This window comes from Pteropus vampyrus, unplaced genomic scaffold, assembly GCF_000151845.1.
Source record: "Pteropus vampyrus isolate Shadow unplaced genomic scaffold, Pvam_2.0 Scaffold5, whole genome shotgun sequence".
Taxonomy (NCBI): domain Eukaryota; kingdom Metazoa; phylum Chordata; class Mammalia; order Chiroptera; family Pteropodidae; genus Pteropus; species Pteropus vampyrus.
Genome location: NW_011888786.1, coordinates 1576720 through 1590333, shown reverse-complemented (window position 1 = coordinate 1590333; position 13614 = coordinate 1576720). Strand labels below are relative to the sequence as shown.

At 40.5% G+C, this 13614-nt stretch overlaps 1 protein-coding gene and 1 pseudogene across 4 annotated transcripts in view; one reads left to right on the top strand and one right to left on the bottom strand.

Annotated features, from left to right (window-relative positions):
- The window catches only part of TAPT1 (transmembrane anterior posterior transformation 1), a 48292-nt gene that overhangs the window by 13713 nt on the left and 20965 nt on the right, over positions 1-13614 (top strand). For 2 of the 4 annotated variants that reach the window (XM_011364922.2, XM_011364912.2), the window contains exons 2-3: positions 800-918; positions 11112-11195. In XM_011364922.2, coding sequence (XP_011363224.1) covers positions 803-918; positions 11112-11195 — 200 coding nt within the window. In that variant the 5' untranslated portion in view covers positions 800-802. Of the gene's footprint in view, positions 1-799; positions 919-5954; positions 6021-11111; positions 11275-13614 lie in introns of all 4 variants that reach the window. The other 2 variants (XM_023534035.1, XM_023534036.1) reach the window with 2 other exon arrangements.
- On the bottom strand, positions 10679-10794 carry LOC111744187 (annotated as a pseudogene).

Genomic DNA, 13614 nt, shown 5'->3' with positions numbered 1-13614 from the left:
AAGGATACTTGGAGTGTTAGGTATGAGGGCATACACATAGTACCATGCTTGTGTGTCAGATATACAGGAAGTCACCACTCTTAAGTTACAGAGTTTGGTAGCCTGGATGTGGCTACTTCAACAAGGCATCAAAAGACTCCACCCTCCAATGAAACGTAATGTTACATTTAACAGGTAAAAATGTACAATGTTACAAAAAAATAGGAAGGATGTGGTAAGTGCATGAGAAAGAGGGAGAGATGCAAACATTAGCAGCTACTCCTCCAGTTGAGAATAATTCCTTCTGAATGTGGCATGTTCAAGTGCACATGAAATGCTGTATTCAGAAGGAATTTTACATATTTTAACGTAAACAATATTTTAATACAATGTATATTTCAGTCTTTCCCACCCATGACACAGGAAATAGAATTATAAAGAGTATAGTTAGAGTTAAAAGGCTTTATCCAAAGATTGTCTGCAACATCTTGGAAGTTTGAGGAAGTACTCAGAAAGCCACGTCAGGTGTTTTGAAGCTGTGGTCAAGGGCAACTTGTCTTTTGAGTAATTGACTTCTGAAAGTGGTAAACCAAAGGCTCTGGAGAAGTACAGATTTGTACTTTATAAAAGGATTTTTTTTTCATTAAAATATGGCTCATATACACAGGTAGAACTATTAACTTGTTATTCCCATATCTGAGTTACGAGAAATGAATTTCCCACCAAGTGTAGAAATTCCTTGTTTGAAATTTTCATCTATAATTATTTAGAGAATATTTATTTTACGTCTTGTTTTGTTTTCTTCTCTCTTAAAATCCAGCTCATGGTGTTTGGGATCTTCCTGTGCCTGGACGCATTTCTGTACGTGTTCACCCTGCTTCCTTTACGAGTTTTCCTGGCACTATTCAGGCTCTTCACTCTGCCTTGCTATGGCTTAAGGTGAGTATAAGATTATGAACTATTTTAGATGTTTAAATTATTTTTACTACTAGTAGTTGTTAAACTAAATAATGACATGGACAATCTTTGCAGAATAGGGATAATTCATACACTTTCATTCACAAATAATGCTGTTTGTCTTTTTGATAAGTATATGTTTATATAATATTTGTACTTTGTAACGTACATTTATTTTCTGAGTGATTTTGAACCAGAACCTTGCTTTGGCCAGTAAATGAATGTTCCTGACGCAGGAAGCTACGTGTAGGGAGCGTAGAAGGGGCCAGGAGCTGAGAGAGAAGGAAGGGCCTCATCGCCACGGTGCTGCCTCGCCCTGCACCTTTACTTTCCCGAAGTCCCTTGGCCACCTGGGCGTCATCTGTAAAGTGAGGGGGGCTGAGTTCTAGGCTGGGGTGCAGGGGGTATAAGAATCTCCTAAGGAGCCCTTACTGCAGGGGTTCCTCCTCCATGCCATTGAGAGTCACGGTCTTAGTGGCCTAGGGAGCCTCAGTGACTGATGACAGGTGAGTCTCCCTCTAATTTGTGAGAGGGCAGACCTGTTGAAGACCCTTGTCCGAGTGGGAGGGACCAGACAGCCTGAGGCAGCACTGGTTGGCTGGTGAGTTGTGAGCAGCTACTTGACTTCTCGAAGCTGGTTCCCCCATCAGTAGAAAGGGGATGTTGGGAGCCCAGCATCTTTTACCACAGAAATTGGGGGGCGTAAAAAGAATGCCCAGTGTAGGAGTGCCCGGCTCACAGAGGTTAGTTCCCTTCCCTTTCTTCACCAAAACTAGGAGCAGTAAAATGAAAATGCTAAGCTTACGTGAATTTTGAGGTTAGAAGAAGCTTGGACTGTAGTTTTCTTTTTTGTGTAGTTATGTCAGCGTGTCTCCACTCTGTGCAGCCCACTCCCTGTACCATTATTACGTAGTTCTTGGCATAGTTGCCCAAGTTACATTTCTAACATGTATCATTTTCCTAAGTACATTTTATTCCAAAAAAGCTTTAAAATGCTGAAATAGTAGCGTGTGAAATGTCATTTAACTATAAAGTAGATGACTATCCCATGATATATAAAATATATAGTTATTATCCATAACTTAACCATGGAAACTGAGTTAAAAATTATTGGTCAGTGTATAGAATTATGTGTTGATTTATTTTTAAAGGAAAGTTATGGAAGATTTTCTTTGAGAGTAGTAAACGAGCATATAGTTAATAATTAATAAGCACTGAGTAACATATAGTTCCTTTAAAAAAGAGCCTTACTCGGTTTTAATGAAGAAGAAATCTTTCTACTATAAATTGGAAGAATTTATTGATCATGATGATCATATTGTAAAGAGTAAAAATTCTTTGCAAGATTGCTCAGAGTAAGAATTAAGATCATTCTTACATGTGATACTTTACATTCTGTAACCCCTTACTTCCTTCCAGAATGAGAGAATTATGTTATATATTTTGTTAATTACATGTTAATCAGATGGGAGAATCTTTTTAGGAATTTACCATCAGCTTTAAGCCATTCAGGTACACCCCTTATGCCTTTGGGAAGGTTTTTAAGAGGCTGTATTCATAAGAATCTTTTTTAAGACATTCGTAGCATGGCACTTTAATGGTGGCAAAGCCTAACCTCATATACCATTTTCTTTTCTCGCTGTTGGGAGCTCAATAAAATCATTATTTCAGTTACCTGTTCAAAAGACCACAAAAAAATCTAATAAGACATTACTTAAATATAAATCTTCATGTGTGATTGCATGACAAGGGTGGACACTTGGACATGTAGATAAAGCCAGGTGAAGCTATCTGACATAAAATAACGTCATGTAAGAATTTTCACATCTATGCTATGAACTAGACTACTCTTTAGTTATTCTTCAATCAACAGTGTAAGGCAAGTTTGTGGTCTAGCCATCTTTGAGTGGCTTAAAGGCGTATCGTGTTCTCTGTGGCCACTGGCATGATGAGATCAAGCATTGAAACGATACATAACCTAAGGACTCTCCCCTGGAGTGGGTCCTTCCGTGGGTATGTGAACACACGGTGGGGGTCACTAAGTAGGTGACGGTGGGGATTTGCAATGGTTTCGAGGGCCTCTTTTTTTTTTAAGCTCTTATTTGAAGACCCAGCTTCTTGTTGTACAGGCATCCAAACTATCAATTCTGTGTGTCCCTTGTCACTTGAGAAAGGAGGGTACCACAGCAGCATTAGAGAAGTCTTTCAGTGTTTTATTCCAAAAACTAAAAGTGTTGCAGGGGGCTGTGAAGTTCTAAGTCCTCTCCTCCCGAGTGTGCTTGATCGTGAGTGGCAGGGGGTCCCTGGAGCCAGCCTTTTCTATATGTGTTAAGACTATTTTAGCACATAAAGTGAAGATGATTATTTTTGTATATTACTTTATTCTTCTCAATCTAAATTAATTTCAGTAACATTTAAAAAGTGTGTTCTGTTTTCAATGTTTTTTGGCGAAAATGACACTAGAGGGCAGCCTGTCACTACATTTAAGACTCACATTAAGTTTCCGTGTGCAGTTTTTGCTTTTCTGCAGTTTGAATCAACTGAATAATTATATTTTTTGCTGTCGCTAATAAATATATGCTATATATAAAATATGAAATGCAGTTAAAATTATACAACAGAACTTCAGCAATTTTGAATACTCTGTGCAAGTGTAGGCTAGGTTACATAATATGATAATGCTGCCTACTGTTTGCTTCATCAAAATTGAGTAATTGGTGTTTACAGTAATGTGGGTTGCAATTTATATTTTCTTTGGCAGTTTAGAAAACAATGTCTTTTTGAGCATTATTTTTTAAATTATCAAACTTGAAATATTTGAAACTTAAAATATAATGTGAAAAATTATATCAAGAAAGCTATGGTTAATATCACATCTAACAACTTAAATACTTTAAGAATATAAAAATACATTTTATTTTTACAAAATTATTATTTAGAAATAGCCAAATTCTGCCTTCTTATAGCTTTTCTTCCAACATTCTCTATTCCCATTAAAGATTATTCGATTTGTCTCGCCTGTAGCTGTATTATGTTCCATCTTTTTCAGCAAAAGTGCTCTTTTCTTCAGTCTGACTTTCTATTTTCAAAAGGATAAGAAGACATTAAAGAGACCAGCAGAGAAGTCGACTGCATTCTTTTTTTTCTTTTTCTGTTTTCTTGTTTTCACTCTCTTCTATGTCAGTCTTCTTTCTATTAAAGAAAAAAAAACAAAAAAATTACTATCTTCCTAGTCTCTTAGTTCTTTGAAATTATTACCCGTGGAGGGTGGGAAAGGACATTTGCCAAACTAATCCAGATGCTGATATGAAAACAGTAACCGTTTTTTGTCTCTGCTACTGTTCGTTCAGTATCACATTCGTATAGAATAATATTATTGCCTCCTTCTCATGGTTGAGATTCGTGTCTCGCCTTCCCTTCTTGCAGAGTTACATCTGGTACAGCATTAGCGAGAGGTTTTTGAAAGCTGACGGCCTCCCGGATTTTCTGCTTTAGAGTTTATTCTTTGATCCTATTCCTAAATCTTCTGCAAACTTGCGGTGGGTTTTGGTTTTGGTTTTGGTTTTGGTTTTGGTTTTTGGCAGTGTGACAACTAAGTAAGTACACAAGGACCGTCTGCCTCCCGCTGAGGCTGAGCGCCGGGCGATGCTGCAGCTCTTATGGAGACCCGCCTTCATCATGATTGCTCTGCTGGTGGGCATGTTGCCAGCTTTTGACCATTAAAATATCGTTCATTTTAAGACGTTTGCAGGGTAATTATCTTGACTCCGTAGTTGTGCGTGCGGTCTGCAGAGAATACACTGCTTCCATAAAAGGTGTCCATCTGTCCCTGGTCGTCTCGAAAATACTGAGTGAGAACTATTCCTAATGCATTAACAATCTTGAAAAATCTTTGTCTCTAGATATTTTATTATAGACCAAAGTAAGCACAACCAAATTCTTTAAATGCAAATTCAATTGTGTATTTCTTTCCTCTTTCCCAGATAGAGTAGTATCATTTTAGAAAAACATTCGAGATACTTCTTGAATTAGGGTAATTTTTTTAATGATGACATGGAAATCAGAATTAAGTTTGGTTCATTATATGAGGCATCTGTGTTTCTTGGACGAATGAAAGTATTTTTTTTTGTTTTTTAGAAAAGTAGACTGCTCTGTATTATGCTCAGAGAGATACCAAACATAATTTTTCCAACTTTACTTATAGAATAAGTAAAGAATTGACAATCGTATAAAGGTTTAACTTGCCTGGAATTTTTGTGACTCCTCCTTCTTCCTAAAACTTGTGACTTCATTTTGTTTTAGAATTCTCAGTCACAAAATGAAGGGAGATATAGAGAAAAATGATACTATCTGGTGCCAAGAACTGATAGTTACTTCTGAAAACTTTTAAGACATATTAGACAGTAATAAGTGTCGAGTAGGCTTAAGTAATAGATGCTAGAGTAGTTTTCTTTTACTATTAGAGTAAATGTATATGTGCAAGCCAGTTTTCTGAGATGCCATGGTTTTAGGCATAACTCTTATTTGAGGCTTCTTGGACTTTTTTTAAGAGGCAATTAGTGTCTTCTTCTTTTGAGAGTTTACCTGATAAGAAAGCTTTTGTCTCCCAGAAGAATGATGAATGTAAAATGCTTGAGAGTTTCTTAACCCATTGTGTTTCCTCTCTGTGCCTTACCTCCTTCAAGATAGTTCCACCTAAGACTGAGGTAGTTCACACACACACTTGGTAGATTTTCCTCTTTTCAGACACAGGCCTTAACCTGGGCCTGGAAGGTTCACGCCACCCCTGTGGCACAGGTGGGGGGAGCACTAGGTTACTTCCCCCGGGGAAACAGGTGCGTCTGTCATTTCTTCCTACCAGGGCAGACCTGAGTGGCTGATCTGTAGAGAGCAGTATATTTGTTTGATTAGAGAGTCTTCATAACATCGAGTTTTGTTGTCCCCTTTCCTCGCCATGACGCTCTGAGTAGCGTAGCAACATTACAACCTTCTCTCTCTCTTTCTCTCTCGTGAATCAGACCGAAGGGAGGAGCACTTTCACTTCCTTTATAGAATGGAATGTGGTGTCACAGGGACTCCTTGTGGTGAGTAAAACCCTGATTTTTCCTTCTATACTCTCTGCCACATTGACATCAGTACAAACAAATATTAATTATAATAATTAAAAAGCCCAGCGCAGGCAGACCCACCCGCCCATCCGGGGTGGACCATCCTGAGGGAGTGTGTGTGGTTTCCCACCCTCGCTCGGCGGCGAAGCTCCGTCCACGTTCACTCAGGCTTTGACCCTGATCGTGATCTCACCCGACGTGGGAAAAATCGCTCAGTAAACAATCTTCACGCACACGTGTCGGTCCAGACTTCGCAGCAGACACTTTGTCCCGAACGCCACAGCAGCCAGTTGAGCTTCGTCCCTTCCACACGCGCAGTTTTTATTTTGCGTCGCTCTAAACACCCAGCGTAGCTTTATCAAGCCAGTTACTTTTTTTCTAATACAGTTTGAAATTATTTTGAAGCCCGAGGAAAACTCTAATCATTCGGTTTAAACATTTAGTAATTATTTTTTTATCATATGTCATGAAAACTTAAGATTTAAAATTTTCAGTTTTCTAATTAAGGAAAACATCTTAATCTCAATACTTTATTCCAGTTAACTTTAAAATTATAAAGAGACTTCTCTTTGAATAATTGTAACCATATTTAACATTTTACTTTTTTTTATTTCAGTAATGTTTATATTTCTTCATTCTTTCCATAGTACCACAAATAGTTTAAAATGTGAAAGGAGGTAGAGAAAGAGAAAGATCCAGCCTGTGTGTTTTATAATGAAATGTCATACTGATACCTTGGCATGTTTCAACACCAATTTGAAAATTAAGTAGGCAGGGTCTTACCCCATTTCTCTTGAGCTCATTGGTGTTGTCTCTTCTTCCTTCTTGATCTTTCTGTCCAAGACTAGTTTTTACTTTAATCTTAGCATACTATCTTCCTCTAAAGAGAGGGAGGAAAAAGCCTACCCTTGATCTTCTATACCTGCTATATTGTTCTGTTCCCATGCATTTGTGAGCCCTTTGAAACAGGAACGCTTCAGTTGGTAATTATACAAATCCAATGGAAGGATTCGAGTAAAAGATAAAATTTAGAAATGTAGAAAGTTTGGGTTCTGGAAGACTCCTTTAACTTGAAATTTTTTTTAAATTCTAAGTTCTGGTGAATACCTTGTTTAGTATGACTTGTCTTGTAGTAACTCATAGCCAGCCTATAAATTAGATTAGTGTGTTTTTCACTGTGCAACAGCTTACTCCACTTATTTATGCCTTCGTATGGGGTTTTCAGCATTAGCGAAATGAATTTCCAGTAACTGCTGTTTACCAGGTATTTATAAGGAAGAACTTGGGCCTGAAAGTATTGTTCAAAAGCCAATTTAGAGTTGATTAGCAGGGCTGTGGATTAGCTTCTTATGGAGTTGGAAATGCTTATCAGAATGTCATCTAAAAATATCCTAGCAGAGGAGAAAACAAATACTGGGACTGGTTCAAGATGTTATAAACCAGGTGAACGTGTTTTGAGGTTAGGCGTTTACTCAGAGAGCCTATGGTACATACAGATGTCTTTTAAAATGCCAACTTACAATTTTATTTTTTTAATCTTTTCATTAACAGGTACATTTATATGAAAACATGACCTTTGTTTCTTAAGAGTTCTGCTTCCTTTATTTTTTATTTGAATAATACTCTGTAGCAACCCACTGTGAGGGAAGATTTTCTTTCACCAGAGTAGGGAGTGCATGGAAAGCAGTGGACCCAGTGGTCCATTGTCCTGTGTTTTCTCTTTTTAGAAATAAAGAGCCAAGATAATAAATATGTTTGTTGTTTAGCACAATAATTTTTCCAAATAGATAATATGGTGATACAGAATATTAAATTATGCTGAAAGATAAAAGGTACTGAGTTGATTCCTGTAAGTTTAAATTCCTTTTAAAGAAAGGTCGGAAGTGCGGGACGGTCGTGAAGAGCCTGCCTTCCGGAGCCAGGCTGCCAAGTGCACGCCCTGCCCCAGCCCTTACCGCGTCAGCTGCCCAGCTGCAGGCGCCTGTGACCGCTCTTTGCCCCATCTGTAAAATGCGATGGCGATAGTACCCTCCTCACAGGATTATTGTGAGAACTAAACTGGCTGTAGGCAAAGCACTTAGAATGGTACCTATCACCTAGTGACTGGATTGTAGCATGAGGTGTTTACACAGTTTTCTGTTGTTTGTACAACCTGGTTTAATCCTAGGCAAGATAAAGTTCACTAAAATTGTTTATGCTAAATTTAAAAGTTTTAATTATCATCTTGATTCAAAATGCATGCTATTGTGTTATTTTGGGATATAGATTTCCTGTGTTTGGTAGCTCTAATTTCTAACAGTGATTGTGTTATATGTAATAGTTCTTTATAGATTTACTGACGCATTGCATTGGTCCTTTGCTACAAGTGTTTATAAAGAAACACAATTGATATATACATTAAATAGCCCTTTATCTCTTATAAAATTGCTTTGACTGAGATCCCTTAACTAAGTAGATGCCAATCTAGTACCAAAAGCTCTGAGTATGATTTTCTACTTTAGTTAGTTATCAAGGTCATTTTGGTAACTAATGCAGATTCATGCATTCCACCTTACTTTTCGTTCCTGTTATTTTCTTTCATTCATAAAACATGACCTATAGTTCCTAAACACAGAGGCCTACAACTGTTGGTGATTTGCGACTTTGAGCATATGCCCTGCTGCGCTCCCACTTCAGAGGAGGAGGTGGGTGGCGTGCTCCACGCTGACGCCTCGTTTGCCCCTTGGCTGTCGCAGAAGAGACAGTTACACGTGGGCCAGAAGTCCAGGAGTGTTCAAGATGTCTCGTCCTCTCATCGCTTGACTTAAAAGTGTATTTAGCTCCAACCCTCGACAGTTGTAATCCCCCTTCCGTTTTTAATCCTGTGGGGGTGAGGGCAGAGAATCGCCCTTGGCAGAGGCTAGATGTTTGGAGATGAGCGATGACCTCACTGTGGGTTGCATGAGGACAAAGGGCAGAGTCTGCCTGGAGAGAGGGATAGCACTGGAGAAAAAGGGACAGAGAATGATGACAGATTGATTGGCTTTGTCCTTGATGCAATTTTGCCCCAAACTTCAACTGCTAAGAGTAATTTCACTCAACTTATGAGACACATTCTTATGAGACATGTCATCTGAGACAAATTCTGACCCCTCTGCCTCTCTAGGCTCATTGGTTCAGCCCAGTGTCTCCCCATCTACTTCTAGCCCTGCCGGGACAGTCTTCACAGAACTTGCCCCTTTCTAGGACTTGTGCACTATCCCATATTCTCCCTGAACAGATGAAATTCATTCGTGACTGAAAACCACGTGCAGTGTGCCCCGTAGAAAATCAGAAAGAGCTTCTGTTTGAGCTGCTCTCAGAGTCGGTGGTGCCTGCATTGTCGTTACCTCGTGAAACAATCTTCTGCCAGTCCCTGGAAGACGTACAGATTCCTTGTGGAGCTCCACAAGGACATTTGGAGGGAAAGAGCCCCCTGACCTCACAGTGGACGAGGGTTCAGAAGGGGCTCCAGAGAATAGGTAGCTGGAGACACCGGACCCAGCGAGTACATAGCTCCGACGGTCTCCGAGGGCTGAGCTCACCGTCAGGGAGGTGTCAGCATGTTGTCGCTGTGAGTAGAAGGGGGATTCTGCAGCTCCTCAGGAAAGTGTTCGGGGCCTTTGGTCCATGGTGCTGAACGTCGAAGCTGCCACGACGGGGCTGAGCATTTTCTGTCTCGAGGCATCAGCCTGCAGCAGACGTAGAGAAAGCTGCTTTCTCATTCTCAGGAGTTTATATCCGGTGAAAGAAACCCTAAGTTTCTTCTTTCCTAATATATTTTTTGCTGTGTCTCAGTAAGATGTTTCCATTCATAATTTAGGTTTAGCTTTTCATACCCTGACCTCAAGTAAGGCACGATTCTGCTCATATTATTAGGAAAAAAACTATTTTTGACTCCTTTCACAGAGGGCTAATTTCTATAATATAAAAGCTATCCTACAAACCAGTAAGAAAAAGATGTAAGGAGAGAATTCGCAGAAAACATAAATAGCTTAAATACGTTAAGAAGACATCAGTTCTGCTAATGAGAGAAATTAACATTGAAACTATACTACATACCATTTTTCACCACTGGGATTGGCACAGAGCCAGGAATTGATCAAACACTGAATCGATGCACAGGGGCTGCCCGCTCTCTCGTGTGCTTCTGGCTGGTGTGTAAGCTGGTACGACCCCCGTGGAGGGCAGTTCCGCTGCTTCCACCAAAATGTCAGGTGAACATAGCCATGAATTCCAGTTTTGGAATTTTTCCTACAAATACACTTTCCCATATGAGGCGTGACATATGCACTGCATCGTGGTTTGTAGTTTCAAAAGACTGGAAATCTGTCCGTGATACATGGTAGTTACTATGAGCTTTAGAACCGATATGGAAAAATACGTTATGCCACTAAGTAAACAGGACAAAGTACAAAACAACGTGCATGAGATGCAAACATTGTGTTAAAAAGACTGATCCAGCCGGCCTCTGGGCTTCACGAGGCGGTTACAGGCTTATGTCACAGTCTTGGATGCCCATTGCTTTAAACTTCTCTGTCCGCAGACATCTGCCCTCTGTGCTCACTTGTCAAGGTTGCCCATTTCTTGCTTTTTTTTATTATTATTATTATTTATGTCTACAGCACCTGGTCTTCCTAGATGGTCTCCCATCCAAGTACTAACCAGGCCCGACCCTGCTTAGCTTCCGAGATCAGACATCGGGCTTGTACAGGGTGGCATGGCCGTAGACCATGGACCATGGCTCCACTGGGGCGCGAACCCAGGACCTTCTGCATGTAAAGCAGACGTGCTAACCGCTACCCTATGGAACCACGTCCAGGTTGCCCATTTCTAATAGTAATTCTGGTTTAACATCTTTATATTCTGTACTTGGGCAGAAAATTTCACACCGTTGAGTACTCAGTTATATGACATTTTTTGTTAGTTTGAAGTTTTTAAAAGATTGACCCAATTTTTATTGCCTTTGTATGCCACCATATGTCTAATAAAGATTATTTCAAGAATTTATAAAGTAAAACTCATATTTTTATTACTTATATGTTGCAGAGACAGACGCTTACTTCAGCCTGCCCAGGTGTGTGACATTTTGAAGGGTGTCATTTTGGTCATGTGCTATTTTATGATGCACTACGTCGACTACTCCATGATGTATCACCTGATCAGGGGGCAGTCAGTCATCAAGCTCTACATCATCTACAACATGCTGGAGGTGAGCAGGACCCCCCTGTACCTGCCCGCTCAGTCCAGCCCCCACCCGCACGGGCTTGCTGTACAGAGTGCTTTCCTGCCAGCTCTAGTCAGGGTGCTTCCGGCCTTCTGTGTCTGCCCAGTCACGTGGGGACCTTGTTAATGCAGATTCTGGTATAGTAGGTCTGGGCTTTCTAACGACCTGGTGCCTGTGCTGCTGGTCCTGGACACTCAGGGTAGCAGGTCAGGGCACGGTCTTCAAGTAGGGAAGAAGGGTTCCTGCTACCGAGGCATCAGTGCCCTTGAGAATGCATGTGAATTGTCAATTGGTAGAGAAGTTTGCTTTGCAAACTCATTGGAAACCCATGTCTACTTTTTGTTAGAACGTTAAAAATTATGAAGAAAATGTTAGAATTATATATATGTTTGCTATAATTTATATTTTAAATTGCTTTGACATTTTTATAGAGAGCAAGTAAAAATGTTTCCTAATTTCTCCAAGTATTTACAGTTTTAATATATCTCACTTTAAAAAAGTCAGGATGTGAAAATCTGTATTTATATATATTAGCAAAGCAAAACAATGTTTTCTTTATAAGCAGAATCTTAAGTTTTTCAAATAGTAAGCTACCCTACATTATATAATAAATTTTTGAGATTCAGATTGCATTTTTTAATACTACTTTAAAGGAGCATAAGTAAGGACCGCCTATCTTAAATTAGCCAAGAAGGAATTTCTCCTGATGAGTACACAGATAGGGCGATGTGGGGGCTGCTGGCCTTTCTGCTGGAGGCTGCACTCTTGTGGTCCACGAGAGCCTCCCATCACGTCTTGGTTATTCCTAAATTCACTGACTGAGGTGATTTCAAACCGCCCCCAGCTTCCCTGTTCTAGGCTCGATGCCGTGCGTTTGCTCTGCCCCCTCAGGTAGGATGCGGACGGTGGCTGTGGGTGAAGTTTGTGAAGCAGCAGGCCATCCTGCTCTCCCCTCCCTGTCTCAGAGAGAGGGGCCTGACCATCTCCTCTCCTTCTGCTGGTCAGGTGGCTCTTGGTGCCAGTGCCCTGCCTTCGCTCTGGGCTGTTATAGGTGACAAGGGCTTCTCCCTACTCCCAAACTGGACCTGGATGCCTCCTGATTTGCAAAGCAAAGTAGTTTTAAAGTAGTATTAAAAAATGCACAAAGTGGTATTATTACTATTATTAGGAAATAGGTCAAGAAAAAGGGTTATGAACTGATGATCAAAGGATCAAATGGTATTAATACTTACGTTGTGGACTCACTTTGACAATGTGGTTTAAGCATAGCAGCCAAGACGTGCCCAGGCTCTGGTCCAGAGAGGAACCGCCTCCAGTCCTGGTTACCCCGCACATGGCGCTGGTCATCAGATGTCTCTGATCCTCAACTTCTCGTCTGTACAGTGCAGATTCAAGGGGAATTGTGAGGATTGAGTCAGACAGCCCATGGAGAGGGCTTAGCGCAGCGCCAGGCAGGCATGGGGCCGAGCTCCTGCGTGGTAGCCGCCGCCTCCTCTCAGCAGACCTCGAACTCACATTTCTTGTGTGCCACGCACTGTCTGAGACCTGAGCATGCAGAGGTGAACAAAGCCTGGTCTCACGGAGCTTGTATCCTGCAGGTGGGAGATGTTAGGAAACGGTACACGCCGTGATGAGAAAGAGCAGAGACTGTGGGCGCCACGGGAGACAGAGCGCCCGGGACGGCCTTCTCCTGCGCGTGTGCCGTTAAGGCTGGACCCACAGTGATATGGCCTCCTCCTTCTTTTTTATGGGCTTCTCTTTATTTATCAAACTCTATTTGCGGAGATCAGTACCTGAAAATGTCTTTAGGAAGTAACTCTGCACATTGTATTCTATATGATAAACCTCAAACAAGTTACAGCTCCTGCTGTTTACAGTGCTATGAATAGAGTGAGTCAAATGATATAGTTGTTGTAAAGAATTTAAGTTTAAATCCTGAATTTGAATTTAGAGAGTTAAAACCAGAGGGACGATGATTTTGATGTGTCTTCTCCCTTTTATTTTCGCCAGCACGTAAGACTCTTCTTGTTACAAATATAGCTAATTAGACAAAGACTCATCAAATAAAACGAGAATTTGAGCGCTCACTGTGTCAGGGAATAAAGACACATCAGGGAATAGGTAAACCAAGACCCTGCTTTGAGCTTACTTTCCAGGGATTTAAAAAGTCAGATCTCTAGCATTCGAGTCGCTTCTGAATTTTAGTAACATATTTAAATGGAATATTAAAAAACACCTTTCCAATAATTTTTCTCTTTAGGTAGCAGATCGTCTCTTTTCATCATTTGGTCAAGATATATTAGACGCTCTCTACTGGACAGCAAC